The 17,151-nt window shown below is 44.5% G+C and overlaps 1 protein-coding gene across 2 annotated transcripts in view; it reads right to left on the bottom strand.

Moving 5' to 3' along the window:
- Positions 1–2,488: 2,488 nt before the first annotated feature.
- The window catches only part of P4HA3 (prolyl 4-hydroxylase subunit alpha 3), a 46,863-nt gene continuing 32,200 nt past the window's right edge, over positions 2,489–17,151 (bottom strand). Inside the window, exons 10-14 of one of the 2 annotated variants that reach the window (XR_012518066.1) lie at positions 16,984–17,046; positions 13,149–13,217; positions 11,655–11,751; positions 10,692–10,829; positions 2,489–7,331 (exon numbers count right to left, since the gene is read on the bottom strand). Coding sequence is in view for 1 of the 2 variants with exons in the window: in XM_003923851.4 (XP_003923900.3) it covers positions 10,759–10,829; positions 11,655–11,751; positions 13,149–13,217; positions 16,984–17,046 (300 nt within the window). In the remaining variant the exon portion in view is untranslated. Of the gene's footprint in view, positions 7,332–10,166; positions 10,830–11,654; positions 11,752–13,148; positions 13,218–16,983; positions 17,047–17,151 lie in introns of those variants that run through there. The other variant, XM_003923851.4, reaches the window with a different exon arrangement.

The raw sequence follows: 17,151 nt of genomic DNA, 5'->3' as shown, positions 1-17,151 counted from the left end.
TTTCACAAGAGGTAGCAATTTTTATTTATTTATTTATTTATTTTGAGACAGAGCCTCCCTCTGTCACCTAGGCTGGAGTGCAGTGGCATGATCTTGGCTCACTACAACCTCTGCCTCCCAGGTTCAAGCAATTCTCCTGCCTCAGCCTCCTGAGTAGTTGGGGTTACAGGTAGGTGCCTGCCACCATACCCAGCTAATTTTTGTATTTTTAGTAGAGACAGGTTTTTCCATGTTCATCAGGCTGGTCTCAAACTCCTGACCTCAAGTGATCTACCTGCCTCGACTTCCCAAAGTGCTGAGATTACAGGTGTGAGCCACTGTGCCCAGCCAAGAGGTAGCATTTGAGTTGAGCCTTGAAGTATCATAAAGTGGAGGTGGAGGAGGAAGGACAGGACATTTCAGGTAGACAAGCACTAACACCACAGACAAACGCTGGAAACTGGAAAGTCAGCCTAGGAAGATGACTATGGCTGGAGTATGGGACGAGACAGGAGAAGAACCAGGAGAGGAGGTGGGAGTCAAGGCACAAAGGCCTTAATTGGCAAGAATTAGGAGTTTCCAGAAGTTAATAGACAGGATGTGACAAGGTCAGGTCTTTTTTATAAAGGAAAGTCACTCTGGTAGCCTGTGTAGATGGATTGGTGAGTGCCAGACACAAGGCCAAGAGGTCAGTAAAGAGGCAGTTGTAGTCGGGCAGGTAAAAGACACAGGTATACTTAAATAGGACAGTGGCCACCGGGCTGAGAGAACAAGATAATCTCAATGTTTTCGGAAGTTTAATGAACAAGAAAGAAACTAGTTGGATTTCAAGAGTGAGAGGCCAAGAACCTTTAAGTTGGATTCAGGGGCCTGTCATGAGAAGTGGGGGTTGGAAGTGAAAGGTCAAGATTTTACCAAGAGAAAAGTGAGAAGAGAGCGTACACTAGCAGCAGAGAAAGCAAAAGGCAGTCACACCCCCTGCAGTCACTGTTTTATTTGCAATCTTGGAGCCAACTCTGCCGCTCCAGCTGGCCACCCCATCAGCAGCCAGAATCAACACATTCTCAGTCTGGGGCCAGGGCTCAGAAAGTTATGTCAACTCAAGAGGCTCCCTTATTCCTCGAGCTGGCTTCCTCTCCCAGCTGTTTGCTAGAAAACTCCAGCCCATAGCCAGGCAAAACCTTGGAACCTGAGACTAGTAGAGAGGCTGGCCTATTGCAGGTGCAGGGAATAGGTGACTGAGGAGTGAACTGAGTGTCGAGGAAGAATATTTCCTCCTGATTAATGACAATGATGTCATTCTATAATGATTTATGGAGTGACTAATCAGACAAGCATAGAATAACTGACACTATACAGTCTGTACCATTTATAAAGCACATTTACTACCTTTAAGACCTCATAACTCCTCTGGTGTGGGAAGGTCAGACAAATCAGCACTTCCTACAGATGAGGAATTCAAGGCTCTGTCAAGGAAAGTGGTTTGTCCAGGGTCATGCACTAACACAATCTGGACTAGAGCTAAGGTGACTTGACTTCCAGATCAGTGCCTTTTTAATCCCACACCATAGCAGACGGAGAGGAGGGGTGGGGCAGGGGCATGGAGGATGAGGCCTGATGACGAGAGGAATGCTCCAAGCTCCATTCAGCCTCCTACTAGCTAGGTGACCTCTGGCACATCACTTCCTTCAAACCTTCAGGTTCTGTCTCCCAAAATGGAGGTGATAATCCTTAATTCAATAGGTGTTATGAAAGTTAAACCAGAACTCAGTATTCAAGTATAGTAAAAGCTGCTGCCTGCAGTAGGCAAGGTGAAAAACAGTAAATTCCATGCTGCTAAAAGACAAGGGGATTAATTCATCCTGACTGGGAATCCCAAAAGGGAGAGGAGACCAAGGCAAAGCCATCCTACCCCAGGTGTCCTGGTCTGCTTTCCTACTCCTGCTCTGTGGGGCTGCTCAGGCAGAATTAGTGGAAGCCGGTATGCCCCTGAGGCTGGCCTAGGAATGTTCTTCTCAAAAAACTTTTGTCCTGTAATTCCAGCACTTTGAGAGGCCAAGATTGACGGATCACGAGATCAGGAGTTTGAGCCCAGTCTGGCCAACATGGCGAAATCCTGACTCAACTAAAAATACAGAAGTTAGTCGGGCTGTGGTGGCGGTGCCTGTAATCCCAGCTACCTGGGAGGCTGAGGCAAGAGAATCTCTTGAACCAGGGAGGCGGAGGCTGCAGTGAGCCAAGGCCATGCCATTGAACTCCAGCCTGGGTAACAAGAGCAAGAGTCTGTCTCAAAAAAAAAAAAAAAACCTAAAAAAAAATTATTTTATTTATTATATTTAAGTTCTGGGGTACATGTGCAGATCGTGCAGGTTTGTTACATAGGTATACAGGTGCCATGGTGATGCTTTGCTGCATCCATTCCCCCGTCATCTACATTAGGTATTTCTTCAAATGCTATCCCTCCCCAATCCTCCCACCCCCTGCCATTCCTCCCCAGCCCCCGACCCCCAAACAGGGCCCGGTGTGTGATGTTCCCCTCCCTGTGTCCACGTGTTCTCATTGTTCAACACCCACTTATGAGTGAGAACATGCAGTGTTTGATTTTCTGTTCTTGTGTCAGTTTGCTGAGAATGATGGTTTCCAGTTTCATCCATGTCTCTGCAAAGGACATAAACTCATCGATTTTTATGGCTGCATTGTATTCCGTGGTGTATGTGTGCCACATTTTCTTTATCCAGTCTATCATCAATGGGCATTTGGGTTAGTTCCAAGTCTTTACTATTGTGAACAGTGCAGCAATAAACATACATGTGCATGTTTCTTTATAATAGAATGATTTATAATCCTTTGGTTATATATTCAGTAATGGGATTGCTGGGTCAAATGGTATTTCTAGTTCTAGATCCTTGAGGAATCACCACACTGTCTTCACAATGGTTGAACTCATTTACACTCTCACCAACAGTGTAAAAGTGTTCCTTTTTTTCCACATCCTCTCCAGCATCTGTTGTCTCCTGATTTTTTTTTTTTTTTTTTTTTTTGAGACGGAGTTTCGCTCTTGTTACCCAGGCTGGAGTGCAATGGCACGATCTCGGCTCACCGCAACCTCCGCCTCCTGGGTTCAGGCAATTCTCCTGCCTCAGCCTCCTAAGTAGCTGGGATTACAGGCACGCGCCACCATGCCCAGCTAGTTTTTTGTATTTTTAGTAGATACGGGGTTTCACCATGTTGACCAGGATGGTCTCGATCTCTCGACCTCATGATCCACCCGCCTCGGCCTCCCAAAGTGCTGGGATTACAGGCTTGAGCCACCACGCCCGGCCTGTCTCCTGATTTTTTAATGATCACCATTCTAACTGGCATGAGGTGGTATCTCAATGTGGTTTTGATTTGCATTTCTGTAATGACCATTGATGATTAGCTTTTTTCACGTTTGTTGGCTGCATAAATACCTTCTTTTGAAAAATGTCTGTTCATATCCTTTGCCCACTTTTTGATGGGGTTGTTTTTTCTTGTAAATTTAAGTTCTCCATAGATTCTGGATATTAGCCCTTTGTCAGGTGGCTAGATTGCAAAAATTTTTTCCCATTTTGTTGGTTAACAGTTCACTCTACTGATAGTTTCTTTTGCTGTGCAGAAGCTCTTAAGTTTAATTAGATCCTATTTGCCTATTTTGGCTTTTGTTGCCATTGCTTTTTGTGTTTTAGTCATGAAGTCCTTGCCCATGCCTATGTCCTGAATGGTATTGCCTAGGTTTTCTTCTAGAGTTTTTATGGTGTTAGGCCTAATGTTTCAATCTTTAATCCATCTAGAGTTAATTTTTGTATAAGGTATAAGGAAGGGATCCAGTTTCAGCTTTCTGCATGTGGCTAGCCAGTTTTCCCAACACCATTTATTAAATAGGAAATCCTTTCCCCATTGCTTGTTTTTGTCAGGTTTGTCAAAGATCAGATGGTTGTAGTTGTTTGATGCTATAGCTGGTACCTGGATTCAGGGGTTCTTGAGCTCTTGCCCCCTGTCCAAGAAGAATGAGGATATGCTGACAATTTGAAGAGTGAGGATGGGCAGAGAAGAATTTTATTGAGTGATGGAACAGCTCTTGGTGGAGAGTAGATGTGCGGGGTGGTCCCCCACCCCTGCAGTCAGGTGATTTCTCTCTTTCTGCCTGGGGCCGGGGCTTTTTATGGGCTTAGAATGGGGAGTATGTGCTGATTGGTTTGTGAGTATGCAAAAAAGTTTAAAGCAAAGACATCACTCGAGGGCACATGTAAAAAACCAATTAGGAAAGGGTAGGTATATGTACAATAGGTGAAAGGTAGGGAGCAATCAGAGCAAAGTGTACGGAATGGGAAAACAAGTTCTGAATCTGGTCCATGGATTTACCTGGGACTTGTAGTTAGGCTTTAAACTGTCTTTGGCTTGAAGGTAGGGTTTCACCGGGGACCCGATCCTATCTGCCTACGCATTTGTCTGCTTCCTGACACTATCAATAACATTTTATATGTTCCTCTTTTCACTAGTATTTCACTGAGGTTGTAACTATTTTCATAAATGTCAGCATTTTCACTAGTATTTCACTAGTATAGTCATTGTGGGTTCTCTTTTCTGGGAGCTCTTCAAGGTCACAGATTCAATCAGTCATCCCAGCAGCCTCAGCCCCAGCAAAGGTCCTGGCACAGAGGCAACATCAGGAATGCTTAGCTGAATGAATAAATGACAGGCCACACTGCAGTCTGTGCCCATTAAAACGCCATCAAGGGTTGGTACCATCATTTGCCCACTGTACATCTGTTCCAAAAGGCACGTATGGCACTTTGGAAAAAGCGTGGATCTGAGCCAGGAAACCTTGCTTCTAGTCTTGAGCTGACACTGACATACTGTGTAATTATGGGCAAGTTGCTTTACTTTTCTGTGGCGAGGAACTAACTACTGCCCTCCAGTCCCATAAGGTGATAAGCAGATGAACAGGAGATGTGGTGGTCATTATTTTATAGTTATACTCCATCTGAAAATATGGTGAGCTTTAAAGATGGTAGAAATTATCTATGGGGCTGCATCTGAGCTATGCCCTTGAACCCTTAACCAAAAACACTGTTACCACCTAGGCACCCTGATGCCTAGAATCCACCCCTAGGACCTCATTCCTTTGAGAAAATCTTTCATTTCACCAAGTTACCTATTTCTAATGCAAATATGCCCCTGGCAAGGACAGGGAAACTCTGTCACTCAAACCTTAAGGAGAATGAGTAGATCAAGCACTTGATTGGAGGGGTCCTATGACCAGTGAAGTAAATATGAAAGAGGGATGTGGCAGAGAGGAAGAAGGGAAAGAGGCAGGCTCTGATTCTGAAGGGGGAGAAAATTGTTGGGGGTCCACACTGGGGAAGAGAGAAAAGTCCAGAAAGAGGTTAGATGCAGCTAGAGGAAGGGGGAGACCCCCCTAAGCTCCAGATTCTGGCTCTGCCTCTGGCTGTGTGACCTCAGTGACGTCTTTTCTTTAAACCCCACTTTCCTCCTTTGCCAAAAGGGATGATAATTGTTGTGAATATGATACAGGAGAGTGATCCATGGAAAGAGTAGGCACAAATGTTTGTTTCCTCCCCCTAGCCCTTAGCTGATTTCATAGTTCTACTGAGTACACAGCAATCTACAGGTAAATGCCTCTCTCTCTCCCCACCCCAGCCCCTATACACAGGCTCCTTTGGCTTCTCCCAGCTTGAGCAGCCAAGGCCCCCAACAGGAGACTCTTTCAGTGGTTCCATAAAAAGGCAGTTTGTGCTGCGGTTGGCATTACTGGACAAGAGTCCCCCAGAATCAACACGCTCTTGCTTCCTGCTCCCAGACAGCTCTCTCTGCTGTGTATGAAAGGGAAAAGGGGGGTGGCTGCTGCACCCTGAGCTTCACAGGCACACATTCTTACTCTTTCCATGTATTCCTGGAGCTCCAGCATGGACACCCTTAGAATATTCTGGCCATAGGGCCCTGCCCTCTCTCTAAGCTCCCACAATCCTTAGGATGAACAGCACACAACTTCCCACTTGATTCTATCCAATTCTTGCTTACATTTGGGCATGTACCAATTCTGCCTTAAGGAAGGGCAGTGAGCAGGCTGTCTTCTTTTCCTGTATTCTCATGGAGCAGCTAGCATGGGCAGGTCACTCAGCAAATGGTCACCATCATACATCTGTGGAACTGACTCGTTCCTAAATTCAACAGACGTCGACATCTGACAAGAGTTCTTAACCACTGGGCAACAGTGGCACAAGGGATAGACCTTTTCAACACCTGGGAAAATGTTGGAGATGCCCCTTCCCCTAAAACAGTTGGCTCGAAAAGATTATTGCTAATGGGAACACAGCAATGACAGCAGAATAACATGGAATGCAGACAACAGAGGGCTAGTTAAGGTCTTTGGTGACAAATTGACATGGATTTGAATCCTGCCTCTCATTTTGTACTTGGATGACTTCAGACAAGTTATACGTTCTCTGCCTCAGTTTCCCTCTCTATAAAATGAGCATAATAGTACTCATTTCATTTTGAGGATTAAAGGAGACAAATACACCTAAGTTCTTGGCACAGTGACTGGCCTATCATAAATGCTGTGGTTACTAATGGTAATAACAGACTTTAATGTAAAGAATATTATCTGGAATGAGGCTTGCAAGTGATATACAGGAAAGTGCCAAAAGTCAAGGTTGGACAAGTCTGTTGGAAAACAGCTCACAGAATAGTGCAGCAAAGAAAGAAACAGGCTGGGTGCAGTGACTAATGCCTGTAATCCTAGCACTTGGGAGGCTGAGGTGGGAGGATCACTTGAGCTTAGGAGTTCAGAGAAAGAAAGAAACAAAATTATAAAAAATCAATGCCCTAAACCACAGTTGACCCTACTTAGAATTAGCTATCTATCTACTAAGTGGGGCCCAACACCACACCACTTTCTATCAGGATAGTCAGATTCAGAGGGCATGGAGAGTAGTGAAAATATAGAATTAGGCAAATATAATAATTAGTTCAAATATAAGAATTAGGTCTTTCTACTCAAGGAGCGACATGGCTTTGAAAGCTGTCTGGTGGAAAGAGCACTGGTGAGGGATACAGAGCAGTCCCAACTCTACCATGAAGCCCCAAGAAACAACTAATCATTCCCACCTTGTTTTCCACAGTACCTGCTATGCTCTCCTCCCTGGGGAGGTGAAGTTCAAATGGAGTGGTAAAATGTTTTGAAAATGAACGTGGTGGCTGGCGTGGTGGCTCATGCCTGTAATACCAGCACTTTGGGAGCCCGAGGCAGGTGGATCACGAGTTCAGGAGTTCAAGACCAGCCTGGCCAACATGGTGAAATCTCATCTCTAATAAAAATACAAAAAAAAAAAAAAAAATTAGCCGAGCATGGTGGCAACGCACCTGTAATCCCAGCTACTTGGGAGGCTGGGGTGGAGAATTGCTTAAACCTGGAAGGTGGAGGTTACTGTGAGCTGAGATTGTGCCACTACACTGTAGCCTGGGCAACAGAGCAAGGCTCTGAAAAGAAAGAAGGAAAGAGAGAAAGAGATCAAGAAAGAAAGAGAGAGAGAGAGAGAGAAAGGGAAGGGAAGAGAGCAGGGGGAGAGGAGGGGAGGGGAGGGGAGAGGAGGGGAGGGGAGGGGAAGGGAAGGAAAGGAAAGAGGGAAGGGAACGGAAGGGAGGGGAGGGGAGGGGAAGGGAAGGGAGGGGAGGGGAAGGGAAGGGAGGGGAGGGGAGGGGAAGGGAGGGGAGGGGAGGGGAAGGGAAGGGAGGGGAAGGGAAGGGAGGGGAGGGGAGGGGAAGGGAAGGGAGGGGAGGGGAGGGGAGGGGAAGAGAGGAGGAAAGAAAGAGAAAGAAAATAACGTGCTGGCCAAAAGTAAGGTGTTACTATCCCTACAGCATGCCCCCTAGTACATGCCCAGCCTGGTCTCTCCTCAGTCTCTAGGGACCCTCCTTATCTTCAAGACTTGCTCAAGTCCTCCCCTCCCATGAAACTTCCAGGGGTTGGGGAAGCCTCTTAATGCAACCTGTTCATGTCTCCACTCGTGGCCACATGGTCTCTTGATAATTTCACGATCTGTCTCTATTTCTATGCACAGGGTCAGCATCTAATTCTTTCCCTCCCTAGTGCCAGCAAGGGTCTGGCACTGAGTATGCACCTTGTCAGTGTGACTTGTATAAACAAATGAGGCTTTCTCAACTACCCTAAATTATAAGGCTCCCCTCCCTCTTGATGGCAGCATTCAGTGGTAATTCATCCCTTCTTGCATGCAAGATTTTCAGATTGTGCTTACATGACACTGAACTAAGGATGCATTTTGTCTTAACCAGCTTCCAGGGCTGCATCCTCTGTATCCCCACAGCACCCACTGAGCCTAGGGCCTGCCCCTGAGGAATGCTCATTAAGCAGTTATTAATTTGCAGCCAGACTTTCCTGAGTCTCAGTCACCTGGTCAAGATGTTTGATAATTGCCCCATGTCAAACATTGTTAAAAGCACAAGATTTGGGGGCCAGTCTGTGGTACGCTGAGTAAGTGACTTAACTCTATAAATCTGCCTCCTTATATGTAAAATGGAGATAACTGTATTGACCTCATACGGTTAGAATGACATTAAATATTTAATGCATGAAGCTCTTAGAATGCTGCCATTGCTCTGATTAGCTCAGACCCATCCTGTAACTGAGAAGTCCAGGTTCTATATAGAAAACAGAACAGCCTCCCCTGCAGACAGTCACTTTCTGCCTTTTCTCAGGCCTGTTCCTCTTGGAACTGGAGAAGGCAGGTTGTGAGTAGTGACAGTAATTTAGTAAGAGGATTTCCAGAATCCTGGTGTGTTCTGCAGAAATCCTGGGAATGTGACAAGGTGCACTTCAGACTCTGAGGAAGCTGGGTAGTAGAAAATCAGAGGCTCTCCCTTGGGGCCATAGAGCTCTGGGAAGCTGAAGTCCTACGGGCTTGCAGGGAAGGGGCAGAGACAGTGGGCATCCAACCACCCAGTCCTTGCACTGTGTGGTTTCCTTGTAAGCAAGACCATGCTCACAGCCCTGTGGAGGAGCCTGAGCCAAGTGGCCTGAAATGTTATCTTGGCACAAGTACCCAAATATCACAATCACCCATCCATGCAGCTTTAGCGCCTGCTAGGCCTTCTGCTGGAAAACACTGCTATCATATCCTGCTTATAAAAAGTCTACCTGTCCTCCAGAGCACAGCTCAAAGGATGCCTTTGCAGAACTACTGAATGCCTACTTATGTCAAACCAGACCTTTTGCTGGGGCTACCAAGAGGAATGAGGAACCCAGAGCCTAGTGGGAGCAGCCTGGCAAATACATAAACATTGACATTCAGTGACCTGAGGGCTGGAATAGAGGCATTTACGAAGTACAGCACAGCCACAAAGCACTTTCCCTGCAAGGAAGGCAACTGACCAAAATTAAACAAATGAACAAAATCATTTCAATCCTGTTAAGCGTTATGAAGAAAATCAAGTCAGTTCATATGAAAGAAAGTTGCTGAGTGGTGGCATGGTCACAGAAGCTCTGTGAGGTAACATTGAGCCACTGCATTGAGTGGAATGAGGAAAAGAGCTCAGCAGTGGGGAGACTTTGGGGATGGCAAATGCCAAGGCCTGTGAGGTGGGAGTGATGGTGGTGGTGATGGGCATGGTGGTGATGGGGACAAGAAAGAATTCCAGTGTCTGGAACATAGCTGGGGACAGTAGTGGGAGGTGAGCGACACTGAGATTATAGCATAAGTAAAATGCTGTACAGTCATCCCTCAGCATCCATGGGGAGTTGGTTCCAGGACTTCAAAAGGATATCAGAATCTACAGATGTTCAAGTCTCTTGTATAAAATGGTGTAGTATTTGTATATAACCTGCAATCTGCACACATCCTCCCAGATACTTTGTCACCTCTAGATTACTTATAATACCTACCACAATGTAAGTGCTCTATAAGAAGATGTTATACTGTATTGTTTAGGGAGTACAATATCATCTATTACATCTGTGCTGAGCATGTACAGAATAAAGTATGTTATTATCCATGGTTTTTTTTTCAAATATTTTCAATCTGAGGTGGAATCCACAGATGGGGAACACATGCTTGTGGAGGGCCAACTGTACTCTGCCTTTTTTTCACTTGGCATTATAATGTAAGAATATTCTCAATTGGGAAAAATGATTTGTAAACATTTTTAATGACTGTATTTAAAAAAAACCATCATATAAAAAGAAAAGAAGGTTACTTTCAACTTAAAAAAATCATCATATGATGTACTACTCGTCTGGGATATGATTCTGGGAGGGGGATACTCCCTGCTTGGCCTGCAGCAGAAGGCAGTGGGGAGAAGGGCTTAAAGTTGTGGGAGTCAGGCTAGCCCCTCCCGCAGGTGTCCTCATTGCCACTTCTTGGTCCCTGTGGTTAAGGTTAAAAGTGGCAAAAGTCCCACTGATCAAACCTGAAACTGTCAAGATGTCCTTTTCCCAACAGAGAGTATCTGAGCTCCAGAAACTTCCCTCTTAGGCCTCCACTCCCCCATCCTTTGTACTGTGCATTTTACTCTGACTCCCATGGCTGGAGCAGATCAAATGTACATTCTCAGTGTTCCCTGGTAACAACCTCTCCCCTGCCTCTGATTTCAAGGCACAGGCAAAGCTAACAAGGCCTTCCTCCAGGAGGCTGCTCTGCTTTCTCCTCTCCTACCCCAGCTTTTGGCTCCTGGCTTCTCTGGAAAGCCGCAGGATTCCACCAGCTTCTCTCTGCCAACAGTTCAGTCTTCAGGGCTGGAGCTGCAGGGTCTGCGGAATTCCTGTCCATACTCATGTATCCACTTGTTGGCCACTGGGAGAGAACAGGGAAGAAGGAGACAGTAGGCTCAGCAAAGTGGACAGCAGCAGTGCTGCAAACCAGTGCACACCCACAGGGATATGTGAGTGCCGCCTTAAATTCTGCATCCTAGGCAACTCACTTGCCCATCCTAGTACTGGCCTCACTATTGGACTACAAGCTATTCCTTCCAGCAGATAAACAGCAAAGAAGATGTTGTCCTCTGGAAAAAATCTGGCAAGTCCTGTCTCCTGTAAACTCATTTTCAAACATTTGGGAACTAAGGTCACTCATCCTTCATTTTAAAAGCCCATGTCCCCCATGAAGCCATTCCAGAGAACTGAGAGAAAAAAGGGTGGCATCTCCTGGCAGCCTCCATCTCAGCTCATGAGCCCCCTTCCACTTCTTCATCTTCAGAGCTAAATGCTCCTGGAAATATATGTGACATAAACACATCCATCTGCTTATTTATCTTTTCTTTGTTTTTCCACTTCCTCATGGGGAGCACTAAATGGGAGAGGCAATGGCTTGACACTTCTTTCCTTGGGGTAGAGTGGGGATGGGATACCATATTCCTTTCTGGCAGTACTCAGGAATCAAGGCCTATCTGGTCAAGTGAACAAACCTTTACTGATACTTACCCTGTAACAGGAACCCCTACCTGTTATTGGCTCCCAATCTGTTGGGGGCACCTGATTCATAATCTGATCTTCTCAATATAATGTGGCACTGTAATGAAGCATTTGGAATGGGAAGGCTGTGCTAGGTCCCACGCATTCCCTGTTTCACTCCACTCTGTACCCTGTACCCTCTTCTCATGCCCAGAAAGGCAGGACTTACCCCACTTATTTCCCACCAGGACAGGACAGCCAGCATGAAGTGTGTCACTGTCCCCTTCACCACTCCTGTGCAGGTTCCACCAAAACAGCGCTGCGTTCTGAAACAAGAGGGCCCACCCCGAGGGAGGGTCAGTCCAGAACCTCAGTCCTCGGGAAGCCCACACTAAGGACAAATGCAGGCATGTCATTTAAGAACCTCTCCATGCAGTCTGGGAGAAATGCATGCATAAAATGGTGCAAAATGGCATAAGCTGCCATTTACTCATTCATGCATAGGTCACTGACAGAGTCCAGGTCCTGGGGATGCAGAGACAAATCATATCCAGTTCTGCTCTCCAGGAGCTCACAAGAAACAGACATAAAACAGACCTGAACAAGACAGTTTGGTGAGTGCTGGAAGAAAGGTGAGCACATTTGTCATTGGATCACTGAGGAGAAAACACCCAACAAAACCACATGGTGGAACAAAATACTCCATACAGCTGAGCACGTCATTAACTCAGAAGCTTTTTCTCCCTTAGCCACTTTATAACTAACACCTTCAGGGAGTAGGCAGTATCATAACCCCCGTTTCCCTAGCAATGAACTGGAGGCTCAGGCCTTTAAATAATGCAACAGAAGAAGGAGCCAAGTGAGGACTCAAGTCCAGGTGTTTTGATGCTAAATCCTGTATGTTTTTCCCCCATACACTGCTTCTTTGCCCTATCTACTTACTGTAGTCAAATTACTTTAACCTTGGCCCTCAAAGTAGACAAAACCCAGGTCATGAAACCTTCCGGGATGCATTGCCAGCCTCTAAGTTCCCAAGCCGGCAAGAGGCGCCAAATTCCTGAGCATTCAGAGATACCTGGCATTGATTTATCAAATGCTTAGGATGCACCAGGCACTGTACTACCTGCTTTACAGGAATGATCTCATGTAGTTCTCTTCATTTCATTACTGAATTAGGTAAGGGCTGCCAGGGAGTTGGACTGATCTGAAATCTGGAGGAAATACTCATTCATGAAGCAAACCTCTTACACTTGGTTCTTCTCGGCGCCTATCCTTTCCAAATCCCTATTGCACGTCATGATGCCTGCTGACATCTCTGTAAACTCCTAGATCGAAGGGCTATGAATTTTCCTCTGCACCCTCTGTACCCCTGGCTTTCAATGTGGACTGAACTAATGACCGAAGGAACTAGATGCTGTAGAGGATTCAAAGTAAATAAAACAGAGCTCTTATCTTCAGGAGCTGTACTGCGATGGGGAAGACAGATGTGTAATCATCTACTTGCAATATAAGTGTAAATAAAACAACAAATAGAGGCACAAGTGACAAGGATATGTGTGGTAGTAAAGAAGACTATGGGATCATCTCTGATTCTGGGAATCAGGAAAGACTTCTTTTTGGTCCTCTGCCCAGGAATGGGCTTGCAAGCACAGACAACATGAAGGTTAGGGGGTTAGCACTGTACTCCCTCAATCCCATCTTGTGGGACCAGGGCCCCACTCACCTTAACCACAGGCACGCTCAAGTTGGCATAGATGAAGGCTGTGGCTCCTCCAGCTTCCACTGAGCTCAGCTATAATACCAGAGGAAGAAGCCAGAGTTAAAACAGCCACCGACTTTCCTGCCATCGTACGAGGTTATTTCTACATAGATTCCTTCCCCTGGTCTTCTCTTCGACTCTGAGAGAAATACTTGAAAGACAATGATCCAACTTAGGAACTTTGAGAGCCTACTCAACGGCATTGGTGTTTGTTTTGGTATTCCTCCTTTATTTTCCCTTCTAGCTAACATCCTTTTTGAGGGCTACAATTAGTAGATTCAAACTTTTTTGACTAAGACCCGTAGGAAAAAATACATTTTAAATCATGATCCAAGACACACACACACACACACACACACACACACACACACCCTGAAATACAATTTTCATAAAGCATTCTTACTATCTGAGATAGCTTCTGATCTTTTCTATTTTATTCTATTCTAGTGTAGTTTTCTTAAATGTTCATCAGAACCATTAAATTAATCTCACAACGTATAATGGATCATGACTTGTGGCTTGAAAACCAGTTTAGATTATGATTTGTTTTGAAAGCTGGGCATCATAGGAACTACTTATTACACCTTTGACATGTTCTCCAGATCACGCCACTCCTCTCCAGAGAACCTAAGCTAAGGAGTTTCATCACTGGTCTGTTCCAAGATTATGGATATATTTTCTTAATGTGAAGTTTTTTTTTCTGGTTGTCACAGAAATATATAATAATTGCAAACTTTTTTAAAAGAGGAAAGTATTTTAAAATAATAATATTTATCAATGTCAATCCAGAAAAAAGTTACAGTTTACATAGTAATTGTTGACATTTATTGAGCACTGACTATATGCTAGACATTACACTACATCCTTACAAATATATTATCTTTTATTCCTCACAACAATCCTAGGAGTTACAATTGTTATTGTTTTTAATTCTTCACATTTTACAGATGAAGAAACCAGGTCTTAGAGAGCTCAAGCACTTTATAAACGGTCACATGACTCTTCCGTGACAGAGCGAGGATTTGAGCTGAGCCAGTGCCATGTGACTACAAAGTTCCTGCTCATACCATTATGCTACGCCTCTGAAAATTTAGGTCATATCCAAATGTTTGCTATTATAAACAACACTGCACTGAACAACTTAATGAAAAAAATTGCTTTGCATTTTGGATTATTTTAATAGGAAAGAGTCTTAGCACTAGTATTATTGGGTCAAAAGGATATGTGTAAGTTTCATACTTCTGATACATATTGCTAAATTATTTTTTCAGCAGTTATGTCACACAAGAGTGCCAGTTTTACTTCACCTTGTCTAGCACTATCTGCCAGAAGGTTCATGCTCTTTAATCTTAAGGCAGTCAGATCCCAGTACATTTATTTGCGTTACAGAGCAAGAGCTATAGGAAGTAGGACGCTGGCCCTTGGTCTATCCAAGGGAACTGACGTGGTGATTCGGAACATGGAAATGGCAGTGGTGACTGTTAGCATTCCTTGGCTCCTCCTGTAGCACACTGGGAAAGCTGATGAGAACAACAATTGGCTCCCTGTGCTCAGGTAACTAACAAATCAGATGATTCTATTCTAGACCTTGTCAGGAAGGGGCCACCTGGACTTTCCTGCATTCTTTTACCTGTGGTTTTACAATACAGTGGAAAGGAATGACATATCCAACACATTAAAAAGAAAATTGTATTCTGCATGCAATGAAACTCATGAGCACAGCATGGGCTATGAGAACAGTGGAGAAGGGAGGTAAATCTTCCCTCTGTATACCTTCTACTGTTTTGTACTGGGGCTCATCTTTTTTTTTCTTTTTTTAGTAAAGACAGGGTCTCACTATGTTGCCCAGACTGGACTCAAACTTCTGGGTTCAAGTGATCCTTCTGCCTCAGTCTGCCAAGTAGCTGGGACTGCAGGTGCATGCCAACACACCCAGCTTGGGACTGGTCTTATGCCCAATCTGAGCAGAAAATCACCAACTGGACTTCAACTCAATCCTCTGTACTTCTTAAAGATTATTTTCTCCCTACAATATCACCCTTAGCTTTCCCACAAACCTTAACATTTGTCTTGAGAAATGTTCGTCTTGAGAAATCCAATATGAAGATAAAAGCCTTGGACATAATTTAGCACTTCCCAGGTCCCATAATACTGCTTCCCCTTTATGAGGCCCTTTTCTTTAATTGCTCTGTGGGATACAATGACAGAAACATATAGTATGAAACTTTCCAGAGTGACATCCCTTCTTACATTATCTCATCAGATCCTCACAACAACACTGTGAGGAAGCACGGGGCAAAAAGTGAGCTCAAATAATAGATGTAATTTGTGCTGAGGCTACGTAGTAAGTGGGAGAATCTGCTTTAAGTCAACTGACTCCAAACCCAAAGTGCATTCCATTCCACTGTGTCTCAAATACCTAAAGCTCGAATGCACATGCATACACATGTATGTGAAAGTGTGCAAGAGTATGTGCATGCACAGACACACACACATTTGCTTTTGCCATTTAAAATTATTGGGCTACCTTCACGGTAGTAACTGAGGCCCTGTAACCAGGGAACCAGCCACAGGCGATACTAAGAGGATAAAGAACAGAGATATATTGTGCCCTAGATGCCCTTTTTTTTGGCAGTAGTTCATTCTTTTACTGCATGTGACCTCCCATGACAGTTGGAGTGATTAACCAGAGATGCAACCATCTGCAGCTCCAAGATATGTCCTCTGCCTGATAGCTGACTTCAGAATGGTCAGAATGACCACTACAGAGGCCAGGCACCATTGTAAATGGAAGCCTTCCAGTTCCACAGGAAGTACAAAACTGAGCCACATGGAGAAACACATTGGAATTGCTGGCATTAAAGACTACACAGAATGCTGGCCTCTGACTGCCCTTCCTTGGCTGTACTGTGGAAACCAGAGACAGTCCTCATAGAAGAGGGAAAGCTGGGGTAGGGGATGTCTGCTATTCTAAAGAGCCTGAAACAAGGACTTCATCTTTGGTTTTTATATAGAGCCCTTATACATAATATGTTTGTTTTTTTCGGTTAACAGTAAGATATCTCTTCTAATAAGTGATTACTTCTAACAATCTCTTCCAGTGACAGGTGACTGGAATTATGGCTTGGCCATAGAGAAGGAAGTAAACCCACATGATCTGAAGGGAAGGGGATAGGTGAGATGATACAGACTGGGACCAAATTCTGATCAGGCCAGGAGTTAGGAGAGAAGTACAATTTACTGTTTTATTTTGAAAGTGGTGTCATGGAGATTTTACTGACGATTTTATAGAGGAAGAGAATTTTCACGAACTATCACAGGCAGCACTCACTGAATTCCTCTCAGTGTCTCTGTTCTTCCCTCTCATAAATCTGCTGCCTCATTCCTCCTCCCTCTCTCTCCTCACAGCTCCACAACCTCATCTACAGGTTGTTTTTCAACATTGACTAGTCCGTGAAACCTCAGGGACACAAACTCTCATATCTTCCTCTTGCATTGTTCAAGTCCCTCTATCTCTTGTCCTTCAGTGGAACTCCACTTCCCATCCTAATCCACTGTCCATACCAAGGTCATATTTAGATTTATACACTGTCAGCACTTTGAGGGTAGAAAACTTGTCTCGTATTTCTTCACATCTCCTATAGTGCCTATCAAAAATGCTGTCTGAAATTTGCAAAATTCATGGAGATTTTTTGCACTGAGTACCAGATAAAATCAATATGTGAAATTGCTTTGAAAACTAGGAAATAAAGCAGAGCTATAAATAGTCATGAAGTAAGAAGCCCAGAGCAAGACTCACATAGATCATAAATGTTGCAACTCGGTTTCCAGACTTCATTCTGTAGAGGGGGCTGCTTGGTGACTAAGAAGAAAACAGAACATCATTATTTTATGCATATGGCACCAGAGGGACAGCAAGGATTCCACTATTAATACACATAGAAGTAAAATGGGGGTATCAAGGATG

Source organism: Saimiri boliviensis, chromosome 6 (genome assembly GCF_048565385.1).
Source record: "Saimiri boliviensis isolate mSaiBol1 chromosome 6, mSaiBol1.pri, whole genome shotgun sequence".
NCBI lineage: Eukaryota > Metazoa > Chordata > Mammalia > Primates > Cebidae > Saimiri > Saimiri boliviensis.
The sequence above is the reverse complement of the archived record's forward strand: the minus strand, read 5'-3'. Positions and strand labels throughout refer to the sequence as shown.